The 25862-nt window shown below is 41.4% G+C and overlaps 1 protein-coding gene and 1 non-coding gene across 2 annotated transcripts; both read left to right on the top strand.

The window, feature by feature from the left end:
* The first annotated feature begins 1602 nt into the window (after positions 1–1602).
* map3k3 (mitogen-activated protein kinase kinase kinase 3) lies at positions 1603–24495 on the top strand. Its single transcript, XM_084744337.1, has 17 exons — positions 1603–3169; positions 8850–8929; positions 9479–9600; positions 11102–11142; positions 11593–11692; positions 12608–12721; positions 12948–13068; positions 14727–14860; positions 15281–15354; positions 15540–15607; positions 16044–16139; positions 16240–16401; positions 17681–17829; positions 19719–19850; positions 20741–20870; positions 21031–21208; positions 24180–24495. Exons 2-17 carry the CDS (start codon positions 8926–8928, stop codon positions 24406–24408), a joined length of 1854 nt encoding a protein of 617 aa, XP_084600463.1. The 5' UTR covers positions 1603–3169; positions 8850–8925; the 3' UTR covers positions 24409–24495.
* trnas-uga (transfer RNA serine (anticodon UGA)) lies at positions 23772–23853 on the top strand. The gene has a single exon. It is a non-coding gene; the product is annotated as a tRNA-Ser (tRNA).
* Positions 24496–25862: the final 1367 nt, after the last annotated feature.

Raw genomic sequence — 25862 nt, 5'->3', positions numbered from 1 at the left:
GATGAAGCTGATTTTAGCTGCAGATTGTTGAGTTGTGTAACTTGTATAACAATGCATATATTAGAAACTGTTACAAACCTGAATCTGATCCAAATGATTACTTGAGAAAATAATCAGCAGATTAATCTATAATGAAAATGAACATTAGTTGCTCTCCTATTTGAAATGGTAACTGTAACTGTAAAATCCTGCTTTTATATAAAGTTGTTTTGTTTAAATGACAGTTAGATGGGTGCAGCACCAATATATGTACAATTAAAAGAGCAACAAGGACAACAGAAGAAAGTCACAGGACTTGTTTCCACCGTGGTCCTTGGTGTAGAAGTGTGTGTGTGTGTGTGTGTGTGTGTGATTGCACATACTTGTGCATAGTAATAGTGGAGCACGGCATCAGCAGCAAATACAACACCAATATACAAAAATATTCACGTTTGACATAAACTGGAATTATTTTGTCAACAACCTAGAATACACACTGATCCAATAAAAGAGCCACATACAACCCTGCCTATAGAACTTATGTTCTCTGAAAGCCAGTGTTTGAGTTTCACCTTAAATGTGACTGGGTTAGTAATCAGTTTAATGCTATTAGGAACCTTGTTCCGAGTATCTGAAAGAACTTCAACCCATCTGGCTACTGATTCTTAACAGTGTCAGATCTGCTGCACTGGACCTGCTGTTGTGCCTGTGAGCCTCTATGACGTGTGTGAAAAAGGTCAATAAGTAAGTACATTAATGCATGGGTCTATTTTTTCTGCATTTAGTACTTCTACTTTTTTTTAATTACATTTTCCTGATTATATTTACATATTTTTACTTAATAACAGAAATACATAGAATGGACTTAAAAACAGGGATAGAATGCTGTAATGTAAAGAAAAGAGGTAAAATAAAACCCACTAGAATGAATAAGATAAAATAAGAACAGAGTACCCCCACTTGATAATACTAGTAAAATTAAGATAGAAGTAAGGATGAAAATATAATGCATGGCATAAGATGGAAACTAAAACCCACTGAATAATAATTATAATCAAATTAGAGGTACAAAATTAAGTACACAGAATTCCTAAAAGCATTTTTAAAAGACAGCAAAATGCAAAATAGAGTCCTAGACCTGTATCATTTAAACCATAGCTAATTAAAGGCAAAAAGTGAAGACATAAGTAAATATGAAGTAAACTTAAAGGGATAGTTCACCCCAAAATAAAAAATCAGTCATTATCTACTGTCCCTCATGCTGATTTAAGATCAGGTTTAATTTAAAATTTTAAAATTTTGTGCACACTGTCTGAATTGAGTGTGATGGTTTGCACTCGCAAGTGAACGCCATGGCTGAGCTTGGATAACGCCAGAAGAGCTGTATGGAGGCTTTTTTTTTTTCTGAAAACTGGTCACCATTCACTTAAACTGTTTGGGAGATTCTGCAGCACTGTTCTCCTGTGAAACTCCAGCAGTGTTTTGTGGACTGAAAAACTAAACCTGAAATTAAATCCGCATGAGGGTGAGGAGATAATGACTGAAATTTAATTTTTGTGTGAACTACCCCTTTAAGTAAATTTACTTTAGTATTCCGCAACACTGTTCATTTTTACAGTTAAGGGCAAGAAGCTGGGTTTAGATGCGGATCACTGAAGATCAAAATTACGATTTTCCTGCTGTGTTGAAGGCAGCACTCGGATGACTACGTCACATTTGGTCCGCCCCATTAATAATATTGTGCGCGCTCCCGCAGACAGACTTCGACCGAGTAACAGCGCGTCCCCGCAGCTGCACGGCGCTAATTTAGATAGTTTGGTAATCAGAAATCCCCCCGGGAATAAATCCGCGTTATCACACAAGTATGAACGACGGACAGTGAAGAATTCTGCAAAACATGGACGCGACCTCGGAATAGAGTTTTCACGACTTGTTGGAAGCATAAAAGCGGGTTCCGGTGGCGATATTTTTTTTTTCTGTCAGGAAGTTTGACGTATTCAGTTGAAGATTATTTCTTACTTTGTTTTGGTTTGGGGGACGTCGTGGACCACCGAGGGCTGCAGAAAACTGCACGGCAGCCCTTTGACTCTGTCGCCGGACAAGACTGCGTTTTTATTCACATGTAAAGTCAGTTTGGGTCTGACGTGAACTCTCCAGGAACCGCATTTAACAGTCCGGAGCTCTGCGAAGTGTAAACATCGATGGAGTTCATCCAACTTGGCTTCGCTTGATCGAGCAGATCGAGTTTGTGTTTATTTTAAACGTGTGCAGGTCGTGTTTTTTTCTACCTGTCTTATTTCAGTCTACTTTTTTTTTCTACAAGTTTTAACTCCATCATGTCGCGCATTGAATCAAACTCCCCTGCATTTTTATTATAGGCCAGATACAGGCCTTAATGTACTTTTATGTTCAGATCCATATTCAAGTTGCAATGCGATGCAGTTCCGTGCGATGCAATAATAAAAGTAAAGCCATCTCCAGCCCGGACTGTTCTGGACTCCAACCTGGCAACACAGTTGAGGGAAATCTGCAAACTTAGCAGGAAGAGAGGCCATCAGAATCACGGAAATCGTACGGTCTTTTCCTCTGGCGAGCTGACACTCACAAATGGATTTCATACAGGCCACACGGTTGTTGTTACACCTTGTTTGGTAGGTTTTTGTTCCCACATACCGCCGTTATGGGACACGGCTCGCCGTCCAGCGGTTCAGAAAGCGTTGAAATCGCGCGTGACCTCTGAAAAATGTTTTGGAAATTTAAGTTTTCCAAAGATCCGAGGCTGCAGCGGAGCAGAAGTTTGTCTGTGGGCCACAGCTGGAGTCTGATGTAGGCTTTTCCATCGGAACATTTTCTGTGTAACACTCGCAGCTGTCTGATGTGACCGGTGTGTTTTTTACTACCTGGAAACTATCCGTTAGTGTGTGTGTGTGAGAGTGTGTGCTTTAATTTTCCGCTGAAGAAGAAGAGGAGTCCCTGTTACCTGGGGGGGTCAGCCCCGCCATGGCGCCCCCACACTCTCACGCGCACACACACTCACACTCCCCGGTGTGTCGGAGTGACTGAGGGCACCGATGGACGTCAGTAACAGCTGGATACACTACGTCATCTCTGCCTCGAGACACCGTTGACCGGAGTCGACCGCACGCGGGATAAGCCCGGTCTTGTCCCAACCAGGTCCTCAAGGCGACAGGTGAGGGTTGCGCACGTGACAACACAACAGGTACAAGATGCTGCATTCAAGTCCTGTGAGAAAAATTGTAACTACAAGGTTGTAGCCACAATTTTCGTATGTTATGAAGTTTGTGAAGTTAAATGTTTGTTTTAAAAAAAAATGTAAATGAAGGTTTACAGAAGGGCCTGACTGATATTGGACTTTTGGGGCAGATGCCCCATTAAAAGATATCGATAATAATCGGCCAATATCCTTTATACAGGTATTTTTAATAGTTATAAATAAAGATTGAAAAAACACAAAATAGAGCAAAATACATGTATATATTGAACCTGAATTAAATAAGAACAGAAAAATTACAAACAGAATACACAGCTGGTTGAAACAGCCACAAGATTATATGGGTAAGCGATAGAGAAACCTTAAGTGACCAACTGAGGAGGTATTTTAAGTAACATTGCAGAATAGTAAATGAGACTGAAACACTAACAGCAGTCCCTCTGGTACCCAGAGCATCCCTGGGATGTGGTGTAGAGCAGCAATGGGAGATATAAGATAGCAATTCTGAGATCACCATTAAAGAAAAACATACAACTGAGAAGAGAGAGCTGTCTCTGCTCTATATCTGGTCTATGTTTCTGGTGTATAATAATGCATCAACTTGAGGAGTTTGGCTGGAGGATGAAAAATCAGCATGTGTGTTTTTATCAGCTGATCACGACGGAAAATATAGGCCAGTTTGGCAGCTGTGTTTGTAACATTTACTGAAGTAAACAAACCTTCACTGCTCCAGAAAGTATTAATAACTTAGATGTAGTTGTTGTTTAATGTTTTAGACCAAGTTCAAATCTGTCCACACAAAGAGAAATGATGTTTAGTCATTAGATTATAGTTACTACAGTTATTCCCATGTTACATAAATGCAGCACCAAATTCATGGAAGTTTTAATAAATTTAATAAATGTAGATTTCTGACTTGATTAATTTGTTATCAAATCCATACTGTCCCTTAATCACTCCCCACAGGAAGATGCAATGTTGCGAATTCAACCAGTCCCTGTGAAATCTGAACAACTTTGCAATTTTGTTTAATCACCCCAACTTTTCCACAAATTTGATAATCATCATTGCTTCTTCTTTTGGTGTGTTTATCTTTTTTATTTTGTCACAGGTACTAAAGAAAGAACACGTTTTGTCATTGTTACTGACATCTATCAGTGCTCTGTGCAGTTTTAGATTTTTATAAGTTTGTGAATGAGTTTGAGCTCCAAGAAGATTTAACTCAACGCAGAGTGTGGTTTTATTCTCTCTGGAACAAATTCCTCTTGATTTTTAAGTAATTCAACAAAACAAAACAAAGAAAAATCACCTTTTTTTTTTTTGCAGTTTTCACTTGCTCCCACAATTTCATTGCAAAAAAAAAAAAAAAACATCAGAAACACCACAGCATCCATCACACTGTGACCCAAAAAAATCCTGCAAAATCCTGGAGACACTGCTTAACACTTCTACTCGGTACCAGTATCTCCTCTAACCCACCAAACTCTCCATGGATTTCTGAGTGCGGTTTAAACTTTGCAGTATTTTGCACGGTGATGCATTACTGCCCTCACCACTGTACATTTCCATTGGATCTAACCTTTAAATAGATAGATGACTCATCTGTAACGTGAATGTGTTTACCTCCTACTATAATTCAAAGAGGAGAAGTAATGGTGAGGTGCTGGAGGAATGGAGTGTGCTGCTGCAAAACACTTGTTTGAAGTAGGTTCCTTCATGTGATACTGGCATGGGTTGTAAAAGGCATCCTTCTCTTGAGGAAGCTCGCAAAGAATATAAGTCTATAAATTCTGTGCTGCCTTACAGAAGCACAGTGTCCATGAACTACATGTCCAATAATGCATCCCAATTTAGTTATCATTAACTTAAGGCATCAGGTGGCTAGATGACTGTATACGCTGGACAGCGTTTCAGAATCATATATCTGAATGACACACTGGTGTCACAGAGTGGTTGTAGATCATAACGTTAATAGTAGCAGCTCAGAAAAATTCGGCCATTAGCGGCCATTTTGACAGGAAACACAAGTGTTACCAGTGACACTAATTAAGGTTCCACTATGTTCAGGTCAGACAGAGTCAGGATGCTGCACTGTCGAAGGCTCTGCTACGCTAAATGGAACAGGACCTTAATTAGTATCATTGGTAACACCTGTGTTTACTCTAGTGTGTCATATCAATATCGCTGCCGTGAAAAAGGTCTATTTATTGAGAAAGCAGAACACGAATGCATGTTTGTACTTAATGGAGACAAGCCAGTTTATATAGTTGTACTCTTGAGTGTCTGCTTGTGATTATTTTTGCGAGACTTCTGCTTACAGAGCTAGTTATTAATTAGTTACACTATAACCAATAATAATCGAATGTAGAGTCTATTATGTACAGTAATATGATAAGTAGAAGGTACATTTATATAGATTTACATTTCAGCCCTTTAAGGGCAGCCATAATGCTAAGTTAACAAAAATATGAATCTTATTTTCAGTTGATTCATGAAAACATACTTATGAATATTACATTCCATTCCCATCATATTTTACCAAAGGATTCCCCTAAATCTTGCCCTTTAACTTTTCTTCAACCTTTGCACATTGTTATCTGAACCTGCAGAAAAAGCAGCATTTTCAAATCTGCACCCTGAGGTTTAAATGCATCTCTACATATGTTTTAAAACACCTCAAAGGGCATTCGAAACTTAAGCCAACGCAAGTACTGGCAACTTGTCGAGATTGCAGTATTCAAATGCGGTGGGTTAACTCTGAACCTGAAAACACATGTGCACCTGAAACAGGAGAGACATCGGGCCAGGGGATTTTGCTGTGAAGCACAGAGTCCAGATGCATCACTGGCCAGAGACAGAGTAAGAACTGTGGCTGGGAAAAACAGCCTCAGACTAAACACCTCTCAAAGCAGACAGAGAGGAGAGGGGGGAGGAAAATCCATGTAAATCCTGCTAGTCCTGGAAATGTGATACAAGGAAAATAAAGCGGGCACAGCTGACTGGACTGGTAGAGTACAGCCTCCTTCTCCAATGAATTCCCATCATTCCGCCTGGGAGGTAATTAAAATCAGGAGAAGCAGTAGAGAGAAGAGGGGAACAGACAGAGGGTAGTTGTTGGGTTGCTGACTACAAGGACCCTTTGAGGTGCACTATTTGAATTTGTCTCTCTGGATCCAGCACCTTTACTGGTCTCTATGGAGAACATATTGTGGTTAGAGACGATATAATGGAGTGTCCTGAAGTGACTGTACATGCAACTGGTGGGGGAACTGCACAGCTCATAAACTCCATGGTATTTAATAGGGGATAAAATGGCATAAGCGTGAAGTTTGAAGGGTTGAAGGACAAAAGTCTTTGGCACCTATTCCACTGGCAGGGGGAGCATGAGGGCGGCGGAAGCTTTGAAACCAACGTGGCAACGCTCCGCCGACCACAGACGGACATGCCCGGCATTCCTGTGGGTGATTATTACCCAGAAATCCACAGACTCAGTGAGTTGCCTCAGGTGCCGACGCTGCCCATTTCATATGCAGAAATAGTTTCCCGTCTTCCCAGTCTTCTGACCGTGCAAATCTACCCTCAGAAAGATGGTTGCCACCTCTTGTCTGACATTGTTCATCCCTGATGCAGGTTTTTCAATGGCTGATGACGACATGTAGACCGCAGGATATATAATTCTGTTATCAAAGTAAAGTAAAGTCATATATAATTCCATTATTCCATGCACATCACAAGCTACAGCCTTCATTTCCAAAAAAGTTGGTACACTGCATAAAGCGTAAATGAAACATAATGAAATGATTTGCAGATACTTTTATTCACTTGAATACAGTACACAGGCAAGATATTTAATATTCAAACTGATTAACATTATTGTTTTTCCTCTGCTGAAAGAAAGCACCGCGAGCCGAGTGCTATTCAGCTCCATTATACTCAAGAGAAGTCAGACATCTCTACAGCCGATATCTCCAAAACACAGCAACTAATATCAAAACAACGTAGATGGATATATAGCTCTACAGGCCAGAAGAAAAATATGCACTTTTGATTTTGGAGTGAGCTGCCACTTTAAGGTAAAGATTAGGGATACTTCAATCCAGTTCTGTGTCTGTGCTGTTAATATTTTTAAGTAGGCAGATGTGACAGATGCACAATAGATACAGCTTCTTTATCAATGTCAGCTGCATTAATTCAGTCACAGAGGGCGGCGTAATCAGTTTTCAGCACCAAAGCAATCCTGGGCTTAAAGTTACTGTGCAAAAAAAATTATTCCAAAGAGTTTTATGAAGTGAAGTAAACACATTTTAAATGTTCGAAAAGGAGAGTTCAGGTTGCAGCTCGAATTCAGTGTCAGTAGATAGACAGAACAAGTCGGACCAGTAAATCCCTGCTAAAGTTTATTTTAATTAAGTCTCTCTGTAAGTGACTGTCTATTGGTTTTGTTACCTGTTCTATGCTATTTTTGACTGTCGACTGTAATTGTGAAAATTAAATTTGTGTTTGAGGACCTTAAAGTAACAAGAACACAAGAGTCCTTATTTGTTCTCTTCTGTTGCATCAGTTTGACTTCAGTGGTTTATTGGTACAAATTTGAGGGAAACCCTCTCCATTGAAGGAAATGCCTCAGTTTATAATGCTGTTGACGCCTTGAACAGGCCAGATAATATTGCCCCGTTAACATCAACAATGGAGTTATAACACAGCCGGGTTTGGATTCTGCAGCTCGTGCAATCAGAGGAGTTTAAAGCTGGTGGATATTTAAAATGGCAAAAAAACTCCCCGTAAAAAACATTCTTCCCATATGAACCGTGCCAGACTGATCTCTGCCAGTGCAGCTTAAATTTCAGCCGTTTCCAATTGTCATTCTTTCTCATGGGCAAAACACACAACACACATTCTCCCATGCGCTGCACAGTTTCTCATTTTGCTCCTTCAGGCCTTCAACAAGACAAATCTTTTACGTCTTTGTTCTGCAGGTTTGATTACTTTTTACACATGCGTGCAAGGAATTGCATGCATGAAGAAGGGGTTGTGCTGTAAAGGAAATTAGGTCCTGTGTTTATTGCAGCATTAAAACGCTCTGCCATGTGATTTAAAGGAGCAATACGTAGCAATTGCATGTCCAGAAATGAGTACTGCAGTCCAAAGAGCAAGTTTGAGCAATAGACCAATTATTAAATAGGTTGAATCCTCCTATACGATCCGTGGGTGAAGCGAGTTGTTTCTCCTGCCCCCTCCTCTCCAGCAGGAACACTGCAGGAATGCAGGAGTCCTACACTGCAAATTGATCAGCTGTTTTTAATTGTCAGTTGTCTGTTGATGTAAAGCTAAGCCTGTTAAATACACTTTCTGGAGTAAATTGCCTAGATACCGCATAACAAAGGTGCAGCACAGCCGCTTTGTGATTCCGGCCTTTTTCTTCATCTTAGTAATGTTTACCACCAAGATGTTTTATGGGCTGAGGTTCCATATTGACAAGTTTTGTGAGACTGGCTGCTAACCTTTGTCATCTCCTGTCTGACTCAATTACTCACATCCTTCTGCTCTGCCTCCATGCAAAAAAAACCCAGTGCCAACCACAGTTATTACACACCTTTTTTTTTTTATCGCTGATTAATTTCTGTTTTTATCACTCCAGGCTGTGGGTGGGTTGGCACAGCAGAGGCACGTTTCTGAAGACTGGTGTCTAGACCACGTACACAAACATTGCCGCAATGAGTAAGTCTCTCAAACTGTGATGTAAGACAGACATTTAGAGCATTGTTTCCTCACAGCATGAGATAAAAGCAGACCCACGCACTCACGCACGCACTCACTCCAAACACCAACCCCTGAGGCCAAAGACTGTCCGAGCCGCTGCCCCAGACACTGTCGGGTGAAGGACTGGTTTTCGGCGGTGTGAAGATGGGGGTCTGGTTCTCTCCGCTGCCCTGGGGCTGTATGATGTCTGTCCAAGCTACACAAGGAGAATATTTTCCCTTCGTGAGCTATTCCAGCCAAGGCAGAACTTGCCCTGAGATCAAACATGGGAATAGGCATATCAAAAACACTGCAGTCCTTCCCTGCCTCTAATACCCTGTCACAGGATAGTCTCCATATGGCTGTAGTTAAAGACGACCGACTAATTGTTTGCACACACCTTTTAGTGCAGAACTAAGTGCGAGGGACTCATATCTTTCTCTTTCTGTCATACGCTCACACACGTGCCATCCATTTTCCAATCCACACTCTAATTGTGCCTTTTTCCCAACCCATTATCCTCTTCAGATGAGAGGCAGGCTCTCCACTCCATAATGAAGGACCTGGTCGCCCTCCAGATGACGCGGCGCCAGCCTGTGTCGTCGTACGACAGCAGCAAACCCAAAACACCGGCCCAGGCCAACAGACAGGTGCAGTATAGCTTCGTCATCACAAATTGAACATTTTTCTGAAAACTGTTGCCTACAGATGGTTGGAAAAGCTGTGTAAAGTTGTCTTCATAAACCAGGATTTAGAATTCAGGGAGAATGGAAACGCTTGCCTGGGTTATTATCCAGGCCTCACATAAGTCACAGTGCTCAGTCACATTCAAATAGTCGAATAGCTTAAACATCTTGGTCCCACATGTAAACACAAACTTAATGAAAGTTTTCTTTAAATTAAATACATTTGAAGTGGTTTCAGTGGTTTCAGTTTTGTTGTTTTTAAAGAAGAAATGTAGAAGAAACGAGACCCCGAAACTCAAATGTCTCTGCTCACATGAACATCCATGTATTTTGCGAAAGTGTCCCTCAGCTATAAAGGAGCGCCTGCTAATTTAAATAAAATTGCTGTAAGTCCTGAATAGTTAAGGTGAGGATGAAGCGTGATAAACCTGGCGGGCAGCAGACAGTCTCCTGTCCACAGCATGAATCTTAAACTGTCCGTTTGCACACAGTTGCATCACTGTAGGGTAACTCTAAACACATGGGATGATATTAAGCAGTCTTAAAATAATGTTCAGTATAAATGACACTAAAAGTCAGGAGGGCCTTACAGTGCTGGCAAAATAATGTTTTTCATCATGACTGGGCCTGTTGACCACAGGATTGAAAATGTGGGCCACTGCTATAATAAAGAATTGTGTAATTGGGTTTCTCCCATTCAGGTATATTCTTGTTTCTTACAATGTTTCCCCGTAGCCCACACAGTTTGCTAATTTAGCATAATGACAGATGGATTCCCAAGATAGCCACCCACAACTTTACTGCTACTGCTGCTGCATCTGAAATGTATTAAATCCGGTTATTTTCAACTTCTTTCTCTAAAAATATATTCTGCTCGTGTGGAAAAGTTGCCAGTAGCCCACCCACCCTCGCTTTCTTGCCACAGCTGCAGCCGCAGAGAATAGTTGAAGTAGACAACTCTTGTCCAGTGCAGTGCTTGCTTAAAACCAGAGATTGTCCCCCTGGGAAAGACAGTCTCCACTATTTTCCCACCTCAGTAAATCAATTTGGACTTGAGGGGAAGTGGGTTTTCACAAATGATGTAGCAATGAAGGAGGTACGCAGTGGAGTGATATGTCTGCCCAGAGAACAATCAGGTGAACTGCGTGTGCAAGTCAGTCTTTAGAGAAAATCACTGGTCATTTAATTTTGCTAGTGTCTTGAAAAATGGTGTCATGATTCTCCAAATCTACATTTCAATTCGACTTTTGATTTTAAGGTCTTTATGCAGTTTGATTTTTTTAGATTTAAACATTTTTTTTGAGTATTGAGAAACTGAAAGCTCATTTCAATCGATCGACACTGAGTTATGACTATTGCCATATATAAAATATATATGATTCACTAATTAAAGTATCAGCGCAGTCTTTCTTATTACACGTTGATGAGCTCGTCTGTCCACTCTTGTGTTTCTGTTTTCTCTCAGGACGATGTCAGGATAAAGTTTGAGTTCTCAGGGGAGAGGAGGTGAGTTTGATTTGGACTTTCTTACATACGTACATCTGTCCGCAAGTGTGAGAGTGAGCATAAACTCACACAGAGACATAAACACACTCAGTCAAGCATGCTGTTCTTGTCACATGCTCCAGTTCATGAGAAAGAGCACATCCCAGAGCCAAACACACACACACACACACACACACACACACACACACACACTCCAGTACTTAATTCAGACTGGTATGTGAGCTGGAGAATGAAAGGGGAAAGGACTGTGGTTAGTCTGTGGCTGCCAGCACAAACCACAAGTATGCAAGGTGCACTTAGAGGAATCTGCACACGCTAAAAACAGCAGCCTTGTGTGGATCTCGAGCGCACGTGTGCTTGTAACTCAAAAGAAGCTTCCATTAGCAGCCGCTACAGATCTCTCGTAATCTGTCTGTCTGTGTCATTTCTTTTTTTTTTTTTAACCTGTAGGATCCTGATGTTTGGACGACCTGTGCAGTTTGAGGAAATCCAGCAGAAAGTTAAGGCTGTCTTTGGCCAGCAGCTCGACCTACATTATATGAACAATGAGGTAAAGTGGAGACCTGTGTCTTATTCTGTCTTCAAATGTGAAGCTGGAACCAGGGAGGGTTTGGTGATTTTCAGGGAAGCACAGTATGTTTTTTTTTTTCAGCTCATACTGATAGCTGATAATTACCTTCCTCTCATGTCCGACGCTGATAAAATAACTGATATTTTTTTTTAAAAAGAAGAACCTGATATAATCTGTAGTTTAAGAATCAGACTGCAACTTAAATAAATTTATCGATTAGTTGCTTGGTCGATAAAATGTCAGATAATGGTGATTTTTTTTTTCTTAAAAAATTGAAATAGTTGTTTATTGATTTAATACTCGATTCATATTCCTTTAATCGTTGCAGCTCTGGAATTAGACTTTAAATCCATCATCAAAATAGTTCCTGATTCATTTTCTATCGTTTGAAATAGTTTCAGCTCTACAAACATGTCAAAATATGTGTTTGTGTTTCTTTATGTCTGTAATAGGGGTGTCACAATGTCAGTATGAATTTGAAAATCACCCTAAACTTTTATTTTCAGTAATCAGACGCAATCTGTGATTCTCCCGGTATTTATTCTTCTCTCCTCCCTCCCTTCTTGCAGCGTCCATCATGGTGCAGGGAGAGAAAAAACACTTCAAAGATGACAGTGCAGATTACCAGCTGTTAAATCACACCTGATACCATATTTTTAAAGAAGAATTTGAAAATATACTGTACATGACAGTTGTCAGGGCATAAAACTAGTGATCTGCTAATCTTTACAAAAAATCTGAGCTCTGATTTGGAGAATCGGGAAACCTCTAGTCCATGTGTGTTTCCATATGTGAATATTTGAATTTTATTTTAGTCTGTAAATAATAAAACATACAATTGTCTGTTGTTGTACACGTCTGAATACTGTGTGTGTTTGTCTCGTGTCCTGGCAGTTGTCCATCCCCCTGCGAGGTCAGGATGACCTGGACAAGGCAATCGACCTGCTGGACAGAAGCTCCAACATGAAGAGCATCAGGATCCTGCTGCTCACACAGGAGCACAGCAACGTGAGACACACAAACACACACACACACACACACACAAACACACACACTCAGGCGTGTGGTCTGACAGTGTACCATTGCACCACTGCCATTTCTTCACCATGTTGTGAAAAATCAGATTTCCCCTTTACGTTTACACCACAGTAACTTGCTGACGTGAATAATTGTTCCATCGTGTGTTGAAGTCTTGTTTATCCCTCCTGTTCCCTCCTCCTCTTTCCTCCTACAGGCCTCCTCACCCTCCCACCACGTGCCGTGTAAGCAGGTGAGGATCAAGTCCTCCCAGTCCACTGGAGACGTCAGCACGGTGTACCAATCCTCCGAGCCCAGGGGGCGCCACCTATCAACTGGTACATATCTTTAACTGTCATTCAAAGTTCTGTCTAATCTTGTCTGCAGCAGCATGGCTCACACACATGAAGACACATTATATTTCTCAAACCACAACATTTTGTAAATATTGCTTTAAGCGTAGCTGCTGTGTCTTTTTTGCTACCTTCATTTCCCTGTATCTCACCCTCTCTCTTACTCTCACTCTCTGGCTGTTCTTTCTTTGGCTTCCCCTTTTAGCAGTGGGTCCTCTTCCTTTTCCTGTTCACCATCACTAGACGATGCCTGCTGGACAGCAGCCAATCAGATTACAGAATGCTATTAGTGTGGTGGACCAGTGGCCTGGTTTAGGGCTTTTTTTTTGTCCCCCTGGTGCAATGATGATGAAGTGGCTGCAGGGGAGCTTGGGAACTGGACAGCACCAGACCATAAATATTAAAACCAGCTCTCAGCTGATGCTCCTTTCAGTCAGAGAGAAATCAGCAGTTTCATTTGTGTGTTTTTGTATGTGTGTGCCACAGGAGAGACAGAGGACCTTGCTGAATACTTTTTTTTTGACAGTCATGACAACAGTGTTGCAAGAGCTGCTGCATGGATGTGTGTTTGAGTCTCATGAGCATGATCTCAACTACTGCACTTTCTCTTTTGTGCTGCTTGTACTCTACGGAACACAAATGTCAACATAGATGAGCAGGGTCTGTCAGGATCTGTTCAGACCTGGTATCAACATGCATCCTGGGTAATCCGATCACAAGTGGACAGCTCTAAGTACAGGTCTGAACACACTCAGGAAGCAGAGGTGGTGGTCTGGGCCACATGTGACCACATTCTTTCATGGACCGCCTAATTAGAGTAACTGACGTCCTGTAAATACTTAATTTGCTTCATTGTAGTGCAAATTTCACATGGGCTTGTTTGTGAACACACTAGTATCCCCATACTCCCTTTAAAAATCATGATATTTTGAGTTTTGTGAGTTGTTCAGTCAGGAGAAACATTATAAACTGTGCTGTCTATGACAAATTATTTGCACCTTCTGGTGAATTCTGCAAGTGTAAATGTCAATTTATATCTTCCTTTTTGGAAAAAACATTGTGTCTGTTTGTCCCAGCGAGCTTCCGGTTCAGCACATTTTGCAAACATGTTTATTTGCATACAGTACAGGGAAGTAAAACAGCTATGGTGAATTTGTAATCAGTTGTGCTTTTTGTAATTTAAATGCAGTGCATGAAGTTGTTTGTTTCTGGAGACAGGAGAGATGCTCTGTTCTGCACCAGGACGCACATTTACTCTCTTTGAATCTGTCATTAATGCCTTTCTTTGTCATCTGTGACAAAACAGCCCGAAGCAGAGAAGTAAAATCCAAACGCAGGTTTTTGACACACATTTAGCCTTTAACAAATATTGCACATCTTGTGATTTGAAAAGCCCTAATCTGGTGATGCATTGCGATGCCAGGTGTGAACTCACGTACTCAGCTGTCCACTTGTTATCATCAGCATAGTTGAAGAAAAAGCTCTCCAACATTATTCTGTAATCAGCTGACGTCCTCAAAGCAACTTGTTGTGAAGTTTTCATGCACGTTTCAGTCTTCAGGCCTGTAAATTCTAGATATTGTTTTAAATTCATGTGATTCATACATCTAATGTTTCCTTTAATGGTTGCTGTCTGATCTCAGGTTCTCAGAACACGGGACGTAGCTCGCCGCCTCCTGGCTACGTGCCTGAACGCCAGCAGAGGATCGCCCGCCAAGGTTCATACACCAGCATAAACAGCGAGGGGGAGTTCATTCCCGAGACTAGTGATCAATGTGTGAGTCATCGCTTTAATATTAATGGGAAAATCCACCTTAAAATGAAATCATATGGTGTTTTTATGATCTAAATCCTCCTCAAAGATTGAATCAAGAACTTTTCTCTTTTCTTCTGAAGTTGTTTTGCTCATTAATGAAAGTTTTACTGATGATGTTGAAGTAGCTCGGCTGATTTGCAGCGTGTTGTGGCACATTTTTGGGTAGCAATGGTAAGTACTGGTAAAGTTAAATTAATTTGGGAGCAAAAGGTCAAACAAAGCTTCCCAAGAGTTATCCATGGCCACAGTTACATTGACGTCATAATATTGGGTTCACGCTCCCACGTTCTGTTTTGTGGAGTGGATTTTTTCTTTCTGAAACGTGTCCACACAAAACACATGTGCATACACACCCTTCATTTCCTCCTGTGCCTTCTGCAGGTGCTGGATCCGTGGAGCAGTGCAGAAAACTCTGTCTCTGGAAGCTGTCAGTCTCTGGACAGCAACTCAGACAGGTGAGAAACAAAACCCGCCTGCTCTTTTCTTTGATAGTTAACACTTCCTGCCAGAAACTCGCCACTCATTGAATATTTTATTATTTTTCCATTGCATTTCCATAATCGCCGTGTGCAAAATTGGAATAAGTTTCACCTTTTCTCAGTGTTTCTCACTCGTCTTTCTTCCTTCTTCTCTCTCACAGCCCCTCGCTGAGAAAGTCTCGCATGCACAGAGCCAAGAGTTACCCTGATAATCGTCAGGAGTGCTCAGGTGAGAGAAGCTACAAGAAGAGCTCCTTTCAATATTTAACTGTCACAGTAACCAGATGCATCATGGTTCATGTTTACAGCAAACACTAGTTAAACACTGGTTAGCAAGGGGGTCAACTAAACCTGCTCACGAAGACAAAAGTTTCTGTGCTTTACTTGCTGAGAGTTACTCTGAAAATTTTCCTCACTCCTTAGTTTGGACTCCTTTGTAGAATTTTTTTGACAAAGTTTGGAGTTCGCTGAGAGTTTTCTAATTCAAACACAGCGTGAAGCAGCTGAGCAGTAATTTCAAGTTCATATCTGCTCTGTTCTTCATAAGTTTGAATCATTAAGTCACTCACGTGAATGTTGTGTGACTCGGTGTGCAGCTGAGCTGAGCAGTGGTTGAATTACATCGAAATCCTACTGACCTTTGACCCTTGGATATTTGCTTTCAGACAGGGAGAATCATGTGTATGACAGGGTAGCAGGGAAGGGAGGCACCTATCCTCGTAGGTACCACGTCTCCCTGCATCATAAGGACCACAGTGAAGGTAAGACAGTTAGTATTTTTGATTTTCTCCCCTCTCTCTCTCTCTCCTGTTCTTCATGTGTCATTTACCTCGGCCGGCCTCTCTCCTTGCTCTCCTCCAGGTCGCAGAACGTTTCCGCGGATTCGCCGCCCCCAGGGGAACCTGTTCACTCTGGTGCCCTCGCGCCGATCGCTCAACGGCAGCGAGGAGAGTCTGGGCAGCTGGCAGCTGGTCGATGCTCAGGGCAGGCTCCGCCCCCAAGATCGTACTGTCGCGCATAAGTGTGAGCGTTGTACTCTAAATAAAACTGTCATTTAGAAAATACACTTCACTTGTTAGGATGACACAGAAACATATTAATGAGGTGGCAAGAGAGCGACAAATTAAGATATTTCAACTCAAAAACACTGAGTAGAAATATCTAAATAAACTGTTTTATTTACAAATCTTCAGATTTTTTCTAAATACATTTTTGAATATAATCCCATGATGTAGTCCAACATGTGGACAGAACATTATAGAAATCGTCTGTGTTCATTTACACTTTTCAATGTGTTAAAGATAAATAGTTTTTAACAATCGAAGTTCTTGAAAATCAAACACCCTCGTTGTCCACCAGAAGTTACTTTCAGCTGGATAAAAAAAACCTCAGCAACAATATTTAAGAGGACAGTTTGTAATATTTCCCACTGAGACACCGGGTAATAAAATAATAGCGGTGCACTAAAAGGTTACAGAAGCGCGATTGGGAGCGGAAGGTCACCAGTTCAATCCCTCAACCGGCAGGATAAATCTGGGTGGGGAAAGTGAAAGGCAGCGCTTTCCCTTCCCTAATTACCACCACTGAGGTGCCCTTGAGCAAAGCCTTTAACCCCAGCGGCTCAGGGACTCAGATAAGACTGTGGTTCTACTGGGCAGCTTCCAAGTGTGAATGTATAACTGTGTGAACGTGAGCAGGGCGTTCCTGCAAAAGAGAGCATCGCTCTCAGTGAACTCTCCCTAAATACATAAAGGTAAAAAGGAAAAAATAAAAGGAAAAATTTATCCCTACTTAAACTGTTTTATATGAATTGATGTGCCTCATTAAAAATGCACACTAATTCAAATTAAAGGAACGCTTTGATGTTTTTGAAAATACAGTTATTTACCCAGAGGATTGTTGGGTACTTCAATGCATCATAAAATCATAAAATTTGAGCCTCTAATAAAAGGTAAATATAACAAGACTAAAACATGACGAGAAACCTAACATTTTTAGAAACATTCAGTTATTTTCTTGTTAAATCAGGCCTTTAAAAGAGACTAAATTATCTGATTAACTAACCTTACTAACTAACCAGTGTATTAATACTGCGGAAAAATAGTATTGAAACATTTTCAAATATTCAGAATTGGTGTTTCGATAAATCAGTATTTAACTTACTAACCCAGTGTCAGAAAAATAAGACGTATATACAGTTTCAACTTTGTCCATCCTGGACAGAGTTACATCTGTTTAGCCAAATTTGCCATGAAGAAAATGTGTTAAACAGCAAAAGTGAAAATCTTTTGTTTTTTTTCAGCGCCCAGTGCTCCTATGACGTGGCGGCGGGGGAAGCTCCTGGGCCAGGGAGCGTTTGGTCGGGTTTACCTGTGTTACGATGTGGATACTGGGAGGGAGCTGGCTGCCAAGCAGGTCCAGTTTGATCCTGAGAGTCCGGAGACCAGCAAGGTGAGACACTAACATGGAAAGTCCAGCTTTTCATGTTTTCAGAGAGACAGAACTCTTTTGTCTTTCTGGTTGTTTGCCTCTTCTTTCTGCTTCAGCTGTTTTCCTGACGTTGCACATACATGTAGACACTTTTGCTACCTCTGGTTGCACATAAAAATTTCAGCTGTTGTTGTCAGGAAATTGCACCACTTCCTCCGTACCTTTACAATATAACTCGTGAATGGAAACATTCCAGTCTTTTGTTAAATATCAAACCTGAGTTTCAGTTAATTCAGACGCTGTGAAAGTGCCAAGAATGACTTCATCTGTTGTTCATGCTAATCTGTTACAGCAATCATGCTGGAATGCAGGTTGATAATTATTAATGAATCAACTGTCTTGAAAACATATCTGCTCTTAGGTCAGGATTTAAAGGAGCAAGATGTAGCGTACATAGACAGTATGAAAAATAGGCTAATGTCCGATCTGTGGTTGAAGCAGGTTGTTTTCCCCCGCCTCCTCCTCCCCAGACTCAAGGATGCTCAGGCAGCCTGCAGGAACAGTCGACGTAAAGCTAAGCCCGTCATCCGGAAAATAAAAGCCCACTGCTCTGAAAAGACACACTCTGGAGTCTGAGTTCAGTGACTGCCTGCCTTCTATCTGCCAAACTCCATTAACAAATTGCTCAATTTAACCGTTACAAACAGCTACACCTTCAAAAAAGAATATTAATGATTCCTCACGACTCATAAACAGACGCGTACTTATTCAACAAACATTCGGCATTAATTTGAACCCTGAAACAGGTAAACTAAAAAAGTTATTCTGGCCTGGAATAGAAATTTCAAAGGACGCCACATCTGTATTGTTTCATTTAGCATGTTTCCTTAATCTCTGATGACATATCACGGTCATTTTATGATAAATTACAGTAAATATTTTAGAGGTTTATCCTTTAAATGTGAGTGATTCTGGAGAAGGATAGTTAATTGTCGAGTCTCATTCCCAGGTTGTCGAAAATTGATATTTGGGGATGAGAGTCTTACCGTCCTGTTGTTGTCTCCCGTGACAGGATAGATTTTCCGAGGCCTGAAAACAGAGCCAAGAGGAGGAGCAGCAGTTAAGTTTTCTCTCAGGCCACTTGAATTACTTTACTCTAAAAAGTTATTATGAAACTTTGGGCACATGATGCCGAAAATAAACTGCCTACCCCAGCTTTAAGCCACAAAAGCTTTATTTTGTCCCCAGACAGAAAAATAAAATAATCAGTCTGCAGGAAGGAAATTCAATAACTCAAGACGTGGGATGTATTGAAGAGGCTTTCTTTCCTCCTCAGCCCCCCCTTTCCCTGTTTTAATGTCTTTTCCTGTCTTCCACGGAGAAAACATGCACTGTCACTTCCTGTATCTGAAAGGAGACGAGTGTTGTCGGGGGGAGCGGTGGTGGGTCAGCATTGCCTTGGCCTGCCATCACCCCTTCACACGCCCGCCCCCGGCTTGTAGCAGCAGATATGAATCAGACGTTGTTTCTATTAAACTGGCTTCTGTGTTGGGACTTGGGGATTACTTTGTGTGTCTCTGACTTCCCTCTCTGTGTGTTGTGGCCCCGTTCTCTGCAGTAAACACAGGAACTTCTTTTGAGGAACTGTGCTATTGGCTTTCATTTACTCTCTGCTTTAGGTTTCACTTCTGGCAGACTCCACATGCAGTCGTAAATCACTATTTGTTATCCCTGTGTTTATGGGTCTGTTTGTTTGTCATCAGTGGTAACAGATATGACAGAGCCGGCGGGGCTCCGCCGTGTCCGCAAAATACATTTTGTTTGCAAATGAAAACAGTAAATCAACAAAGCTGCATTGTGCAAAATGACAGCATGTAATTTCTCCCTCTCTTCTCATTGTCTCCATGCAGGAGGTCAGCGCCCTGGAGTGCGAAATCCAGTTGCTGAAAAATCTGCATCACGAGCGCATTGTTCAGTACTACGGCTGTTTGAGGGACCACAATGAGAAGACTCTCACTATTTTCATGGAGTACATGCCGGGGGTGAGTCCCAGCTTTAGACCCACGCAAAATTATGCACAAGCAGTGATGTTGACAAGCACGTATCCTGCGTTCACAGTAAGACATCCCTGATAATGCCACACTGTGAACAGCGAGTCTCTGTTGAAATCATCACTGAAATCATATTTGAGTTTGCAGTGTTTCAACTGGTCGCCGCTGAGGGGTAATTACAGTTAACCCAGGTGAACCCTAAGGATGCATATGAAGGCTGTGTTGTGTTTGTTGCCACAGAAAAGAAATAAAAAGTTTCTGTTTATGTATCGTTACTGCCGTAACTACGGCATCTCCTTTTACTTAGACTGTGAAACGCTAACATTAGCTAGTTAGCAGCTACGAGTCAGGCTAAAGACAATTAAAATGCCTAAAAGATTCGTTGCAGAGCTTTAAGCCACAGGTAGAGTAATATCAAGTGTTTCTAAGGTCATGTTGTCCACAAATAAGAAGTCATAGAGCAGATAAACACTGCTTTGTCTCTGCATTTCTAGCATTTTTATCTCCCTCACCTCTGCATGTCGTTCATATCAATTAGGTGTCACACAAATGTGCAAAATATCACTGCACACGAAAGCAATCTTTTATCGTTTGTAATTTGCCTTTTCACTGCAGTTCTTCAGATGCAGTGAAAAAGCAATCACAAATTTTACTCCCTGGTTTCATTTTTGACTTTAGCTCCTGGGATTTCTTAGTTTCTGGGACATCTTTCAAGTGTCATATTTTAGCTTGGCTCCGGTGCTCTCTTTGTTCCTGGCTCAGACCTCGGTTGATGGGGTAGATTAGTAGTCTTAAACCCTGGATGTGTTCACGGTCTGTGTGCTGCAGCCCTGGTGTCTTTCAGCAACAGAGTGTTAAAACACATGCTTTCCTCCTATCAGGGTTCGGTCAAAGACCAGCTGAAGGCCTACGGAGCGCTGACAGAAAATGTGACCCGGAAGTACACGAGACAGATCCTGGAGGGCATGTCCTACCTGCACAGCAACATGATCGTCCACAGGGACATCAAAGGTAGTCCTGTTAAACAGTTAAACTCCACTATCACACTGTTTAGACACTAGATAAATGTTTAGACGGTGTTTTAATATATGAATGTTTGTGTTTCACATCATGTGGAATGTGATCGGTGAATTAAAATATTTACCCGTTCCATGTCGACCCCGGCGCTCAGGTGCCAACATCCTGCGGGATTCAGCGGGCAACGTGAAGCTCGGAGACTTTGGTGCCAGCAAGAGGCTGCAGACCATCTGCATGTCTGGCACCGGCATCCGCTCAGTGACCGGCACCCCCTACTGGATGAGCCCGGAGGTGATCAGTGGAGAGGGCTACGGCAGGAAGGCTGACGTCTGGTGAGAGCAGGAGACGCACAGGAGTTTAAAGTCTGATCCGAGTTTATCAATAAGGAGGATTTTTTAGGGATACATGTCATGTTTGAGCTAAATTACTATTTCTCAAGAAGGTTTCTAAATTGAAATCGGTGCTTTGAATCCAGAATGTCAAACACACTGTAGACTTTAGCAAACTCAGAGGTTATTTGCTGATAAGATGCTGACATCTCAATAATGTATTAAAACATATTGACATGTTGGAGATCAGGTGGTCAGAGTTACATCAAGGTTTAGATCTGATGAAAACACAGTTCAGTTCAGGATATTCTCATGTGCAGATAAGGATTGTAATTACATATAAATATTCACATTTAAGAAGCTGAAATCACTGAATTTTGACCTTAAAAAAATTGGTCAAACCAACGAATCTATTATCAAAATAGTTGGTGATTAATTTAAGCAAATCAAATCAATCAATTGTTGCTCTTATCCAAAAATGCAGAAGCTGCAGTTTTTGATAAATTGTGACAAAACAGCTTCATAATGAATGATTTTAATTGTTTTTTCAGCAAAATTGATCATTCCCACTCATTTTGAATCATATTGCAGTGTGAGCAGCTCTATATGTGCACAAGATGCATACACAGATACACACAGACATAATGCTGTTTAACATTCACAGGGCTCAACAATAAGGACTGTCTGCATGCCATGTCAGGAGAGTAAATGTAGCAACTAACAAGTGGTAAAAAAAATAACCAGTTTAATATCAACTAAAAATAGTTTTTCATGCAAGAATGGTGGGAAATGCCGTTTTCAGCCTCTCAAATGTGGAGATTCCCTATTTTTCTACATTTATTATCATATTAAACTGAATATTTGGATGTTGGACTGACAAAACAAGACACCACCTTGAACTCTAAACTTTTTTCTGACATATTTTAAACATTGCAGCCCCAGATTAAAAAACACAACAGTTAACTTTAGTCTTTGTTGTTATTTGATAGCCAATAATAAGTAAGCCAGTTTGATAGGGATGGGTACCGAACCCGGTATTAAACAAGCCCCAGGGCTGAAGTATTAAAGATAAGCACTGACATTATCAGTCCTTTTATCTGTACTTTTTAAGGTTTGGTGTAATTTGTTATTAGATGGCTGCAGCGCCTCCTCTTCTCTGTCTGTGTCGATGCAGCTCCTCCACACACACGGAGCGAGGTCAGTGCACAGCGGAGCAAAGGAGACAGTGAAGTAACTCAAAGAAAACTCGAATTGTTGGGAGTCGAACCCACAGCCACTGCAGAGGAGTCACAGCCTCGGTACACAGACTCTACACTCGACCAGCTGAGCAATGAAGCCACTTTTAATCTATCATCTTTTAAAAAAAAAGTAAAGTAAACATAAAGAACAGATATAAGTACTGTTAAAGAACGGGATTGATAAATGTATCAGTAAGAGTATAGTAATATCGATAAAAATTTCAAGTTAAAATTGACTCAAAAAAAAAAAAAAAAATGGAAATGACAAACACCTGCATACAAGTGTGTTTTTAACCAACTGCTTTATGGGACATTTCCCAGTTTAAATAGTTGTTTTAGGCACAAATCTTACACACATGTACTGAATGTGAAAAAGGGAGAAATATCAGTGTCTTACTCTTTAAGAATATCTGAGCTCTCAAAGGGAAAACTTTTTAATAAAGAGAGGAGCCTTCTGTGTGCAACCCACTCCCACACACAGAGCACACGCCATTCCCTTATGCAATCTGATTGGGTGGTGACCTGAAACGCGAGTGATGTGATTGGATGAGGGCCAGTCAGACAGGTCGTAGCAGAGGTTGGTATGTTCCAGGTTCTCAGTCCAGGCTGGAGGGGGGGGGGGGGGAGTAAATGCTCCCAGGAGGGCTTGTACCTCCCAGACAGGTGCAGGAAGCCGTCTGCAGCCAACCGAGTGTGAAAGTTTACACTCAAAACATTCACTTAAAGCGTTACTGTCAAACTAAACTAAATCTGACACGTAATGGGCCAGTTTCACGGACAAGGTTTAAGCCTAGTCCCAGACTAAAATGCCTGTTTAAACTCCTTTCACTTCTACTTTGTTTGGTCTGAACTTTTGATTTTTCAGTTTGATCCAAACCAAAATTACAGGCGTGAAACCTCCTCTGGTTAGTTGCAGCCCTGGTTCAGATTTTTCAGACCTATGAGAGGAAGTTTTGGCATAAAAAGGAAAAACAACACAACAAAACCAAAACTAACCAGATCAAAGCTCCTTGCACAAACATATCAAAATAGTCATAGATTTAGCAGCGTCTGGATTCGACTAAGCCTACTGCAAAAGTTAGGATTACAGATACAGTAGGACTAGTTTGAAGCTTAAATTAATTCTTAAAATAGGTAACTAAGTCTTCTGTTTAGTCCTGTATGTGAGGGACCAAACTTTTTCCCTTGGAGGGCCAAAACTGAAACTAAATGGTGAGTCACGGGCCAAAAGCACGCGTCTATTGTGATGTTTTAAGATGCAAAATGATTCCAAGTTTCCTTAATCGAGTGACCTCTTGTGCAAAGTGTTACTGTTTCTCACGCAAGCTGCTGTGATGGCCGAGTGGTTAAGGCGTTGGACTTGAAATCCAATGGGGTTTCCCCGCGCAGGTTCAAACCCTGCTCACAGCGTTAAGCTGAGCATAACAGAGTTTCCAGCCTCTGTTCTTTGTAGCACAGGATTCACATCAATCCTGGTGTTTTCTGCTCCATTCTGGGATTTTGTGAGCTCCATTAGTTACTAACCTTACTGCAGGACTCTGGCAAACTAAACCAAAAATAAAAGCTACGTTCATTAAAAGCTTCTTAAGTGTCCTGGTTAAGCGAGTTCAGATTGAGGCCTACTCTTAGTTTAATCTAGGCTCTGTCTGTGAAACGGATCCTGTATGTTTTATTTTGTTGTGTGACGCCGCTGCAGACTAATCTCGAGCAAAAACAATCTTGCGTTTGTTTTACAGGAGCCTTGGTTGTACAGTGGTGGAGATGCTGACAGAAAAGCCTCCGTGGGCTGAATTCGAGGCCATGGCGGCTATATTCAAGATCGCCACCCAGCCCACCAACCCGCTGCTGCCCTCGCACACCTCCGACCAGGCGCGGGACTTCATGAGCTGCATCTTCGTGGAGGCCAAACACAGGCCCAGCGCTGAGGAGCTGCTCAGACACCCTTTCTCCCAGATTCTGTGCTGAAACCTTCCCGGTTTCTGAACTTTAACCAGAGTGAGCGGCACAGTAGCCTCAGCAGTATCTGTAGCTTCCTTAAACCTGGACGTGGAACTGTCTCTGAATCTCGAGGTCACCGTTAAACCCACCAAGCCTCTGCCAATGTTCAGATCCGGTCTCCTCTCACACAGATCCAAACATCAGACAGTTTGGACAACAGCAGTCAACAGAGCCGTGAAAAACATGCCAGTGCCAGTATGTGCTCTTACGAGAGTCGCCACCAGGGGGAAACAAAACACAGACGAAGTCTCTGGCGCGTCTCAGATCCTCAGATACAAACACGCTCACACACTCCAAATGAAGCTCTCCAGAGTCAGCACCGTTCAGGTCACACACCTGTTGTGTCTTCATTAAGTCTCCTCTCCTGTGTTTACATGCACCTGTTGGGCAGTTAATGAGAAATGTCCATTTACCATTTAACTGAGCGCCATTTTAAAGGGAGAATTCACCCCAAAATGAAAAATACATATTTTTCTTCTTAGCTGTAGTGTAATTTTTACATGTATGTAGATAGTTTTGGTGTGAGTTGCCAGGTTTTGTAGATATCAGCTGTAGAGATGTCTGCCTTCTCTCAAATCTAATAAATTATCATGTCAAATGTACAAAATTTCTCATAAAGTATCCTCAAATTAGCTCCAGATTTCTTGATAATGTATGTTTTGATTAGCAAATACCGTTTTCATGTCATTGGTGGTAATTAGAATTTCTTAAAAATTACCCACAAATGTTATGTTAAGTGTGTGATAATTTGTCAGTGAAGGTGTTGTTTTCATGCATACTTAACGTGAAATTTGTGGGTAATTTCTAGAAAAAATTCAGATCAAGTGAGGGTTTTGTCAGGAGTAGCCATGGATGAAAAGAGACAAGCAAACTTTTTGGAAGATGAGATCACAGTGATGGTAGAGGATCACAGACAGGTTATTCTGTGGACTAACTTGTGGGGCGACAAACAAAACCGAACACGTAGATTGGGTGTGTGTCACCATCAATTCTTAATAACGTCTACAAAGAGACACTGGTTGAATCTTTAAAATTAATTTTTGAGCGGAGTGTCAATTCTCTACAGCTGATGTCTCCAAAGCTCAGCGACTCACACCGAAACACTCTGGATGGATAAATAGCACTACAGGTTGTTGGAAAAACAGGATGAACTGTCCCTTTATGTTTCTCCACCATCATTATCCCTGTCGATGTCCTTCTATGTGTAAACTAACCAGCTGAGTCCGGGGCTGCCAAACATCTGTAAGACAGAATGAGTACAAAGCAGCACAGTGCAAGAATTTGGATCTCTGATATAAAGTGTGAGGGTGACGTGTCCCTGTGTATTTTTACCTTCCGCCTCAGTGTGACTGATTCTTCTACCTGCCATCCTCCTCGTGTAGCTCTTCAGAATCAGGTGCTCTCAGCCCACAAAGTGCCAA

This window comes from Lutjanus erythropterus, chromosome 19, assembly GCF_056507025.1.
Source record: "Lutjanus erythropterus isolate fLutEry1 chromosome 19, fLutEry1.hap2, whole genome shotgun sequence".
In the NCBI taxonomy this organism is placed as follows: domain Eukaryota; kingdom Metazoa; phylum Chordata; class Actinopteri; order Lutjaniformes; family Lutjanidae; genus Lutjanus; species Lutjanus erythropterus.
The sequence above is the reverse complement of the archived record's forward strand: the minus strand, read 5'-3'. Positions and strand labels throughout refer to the sequence as shown.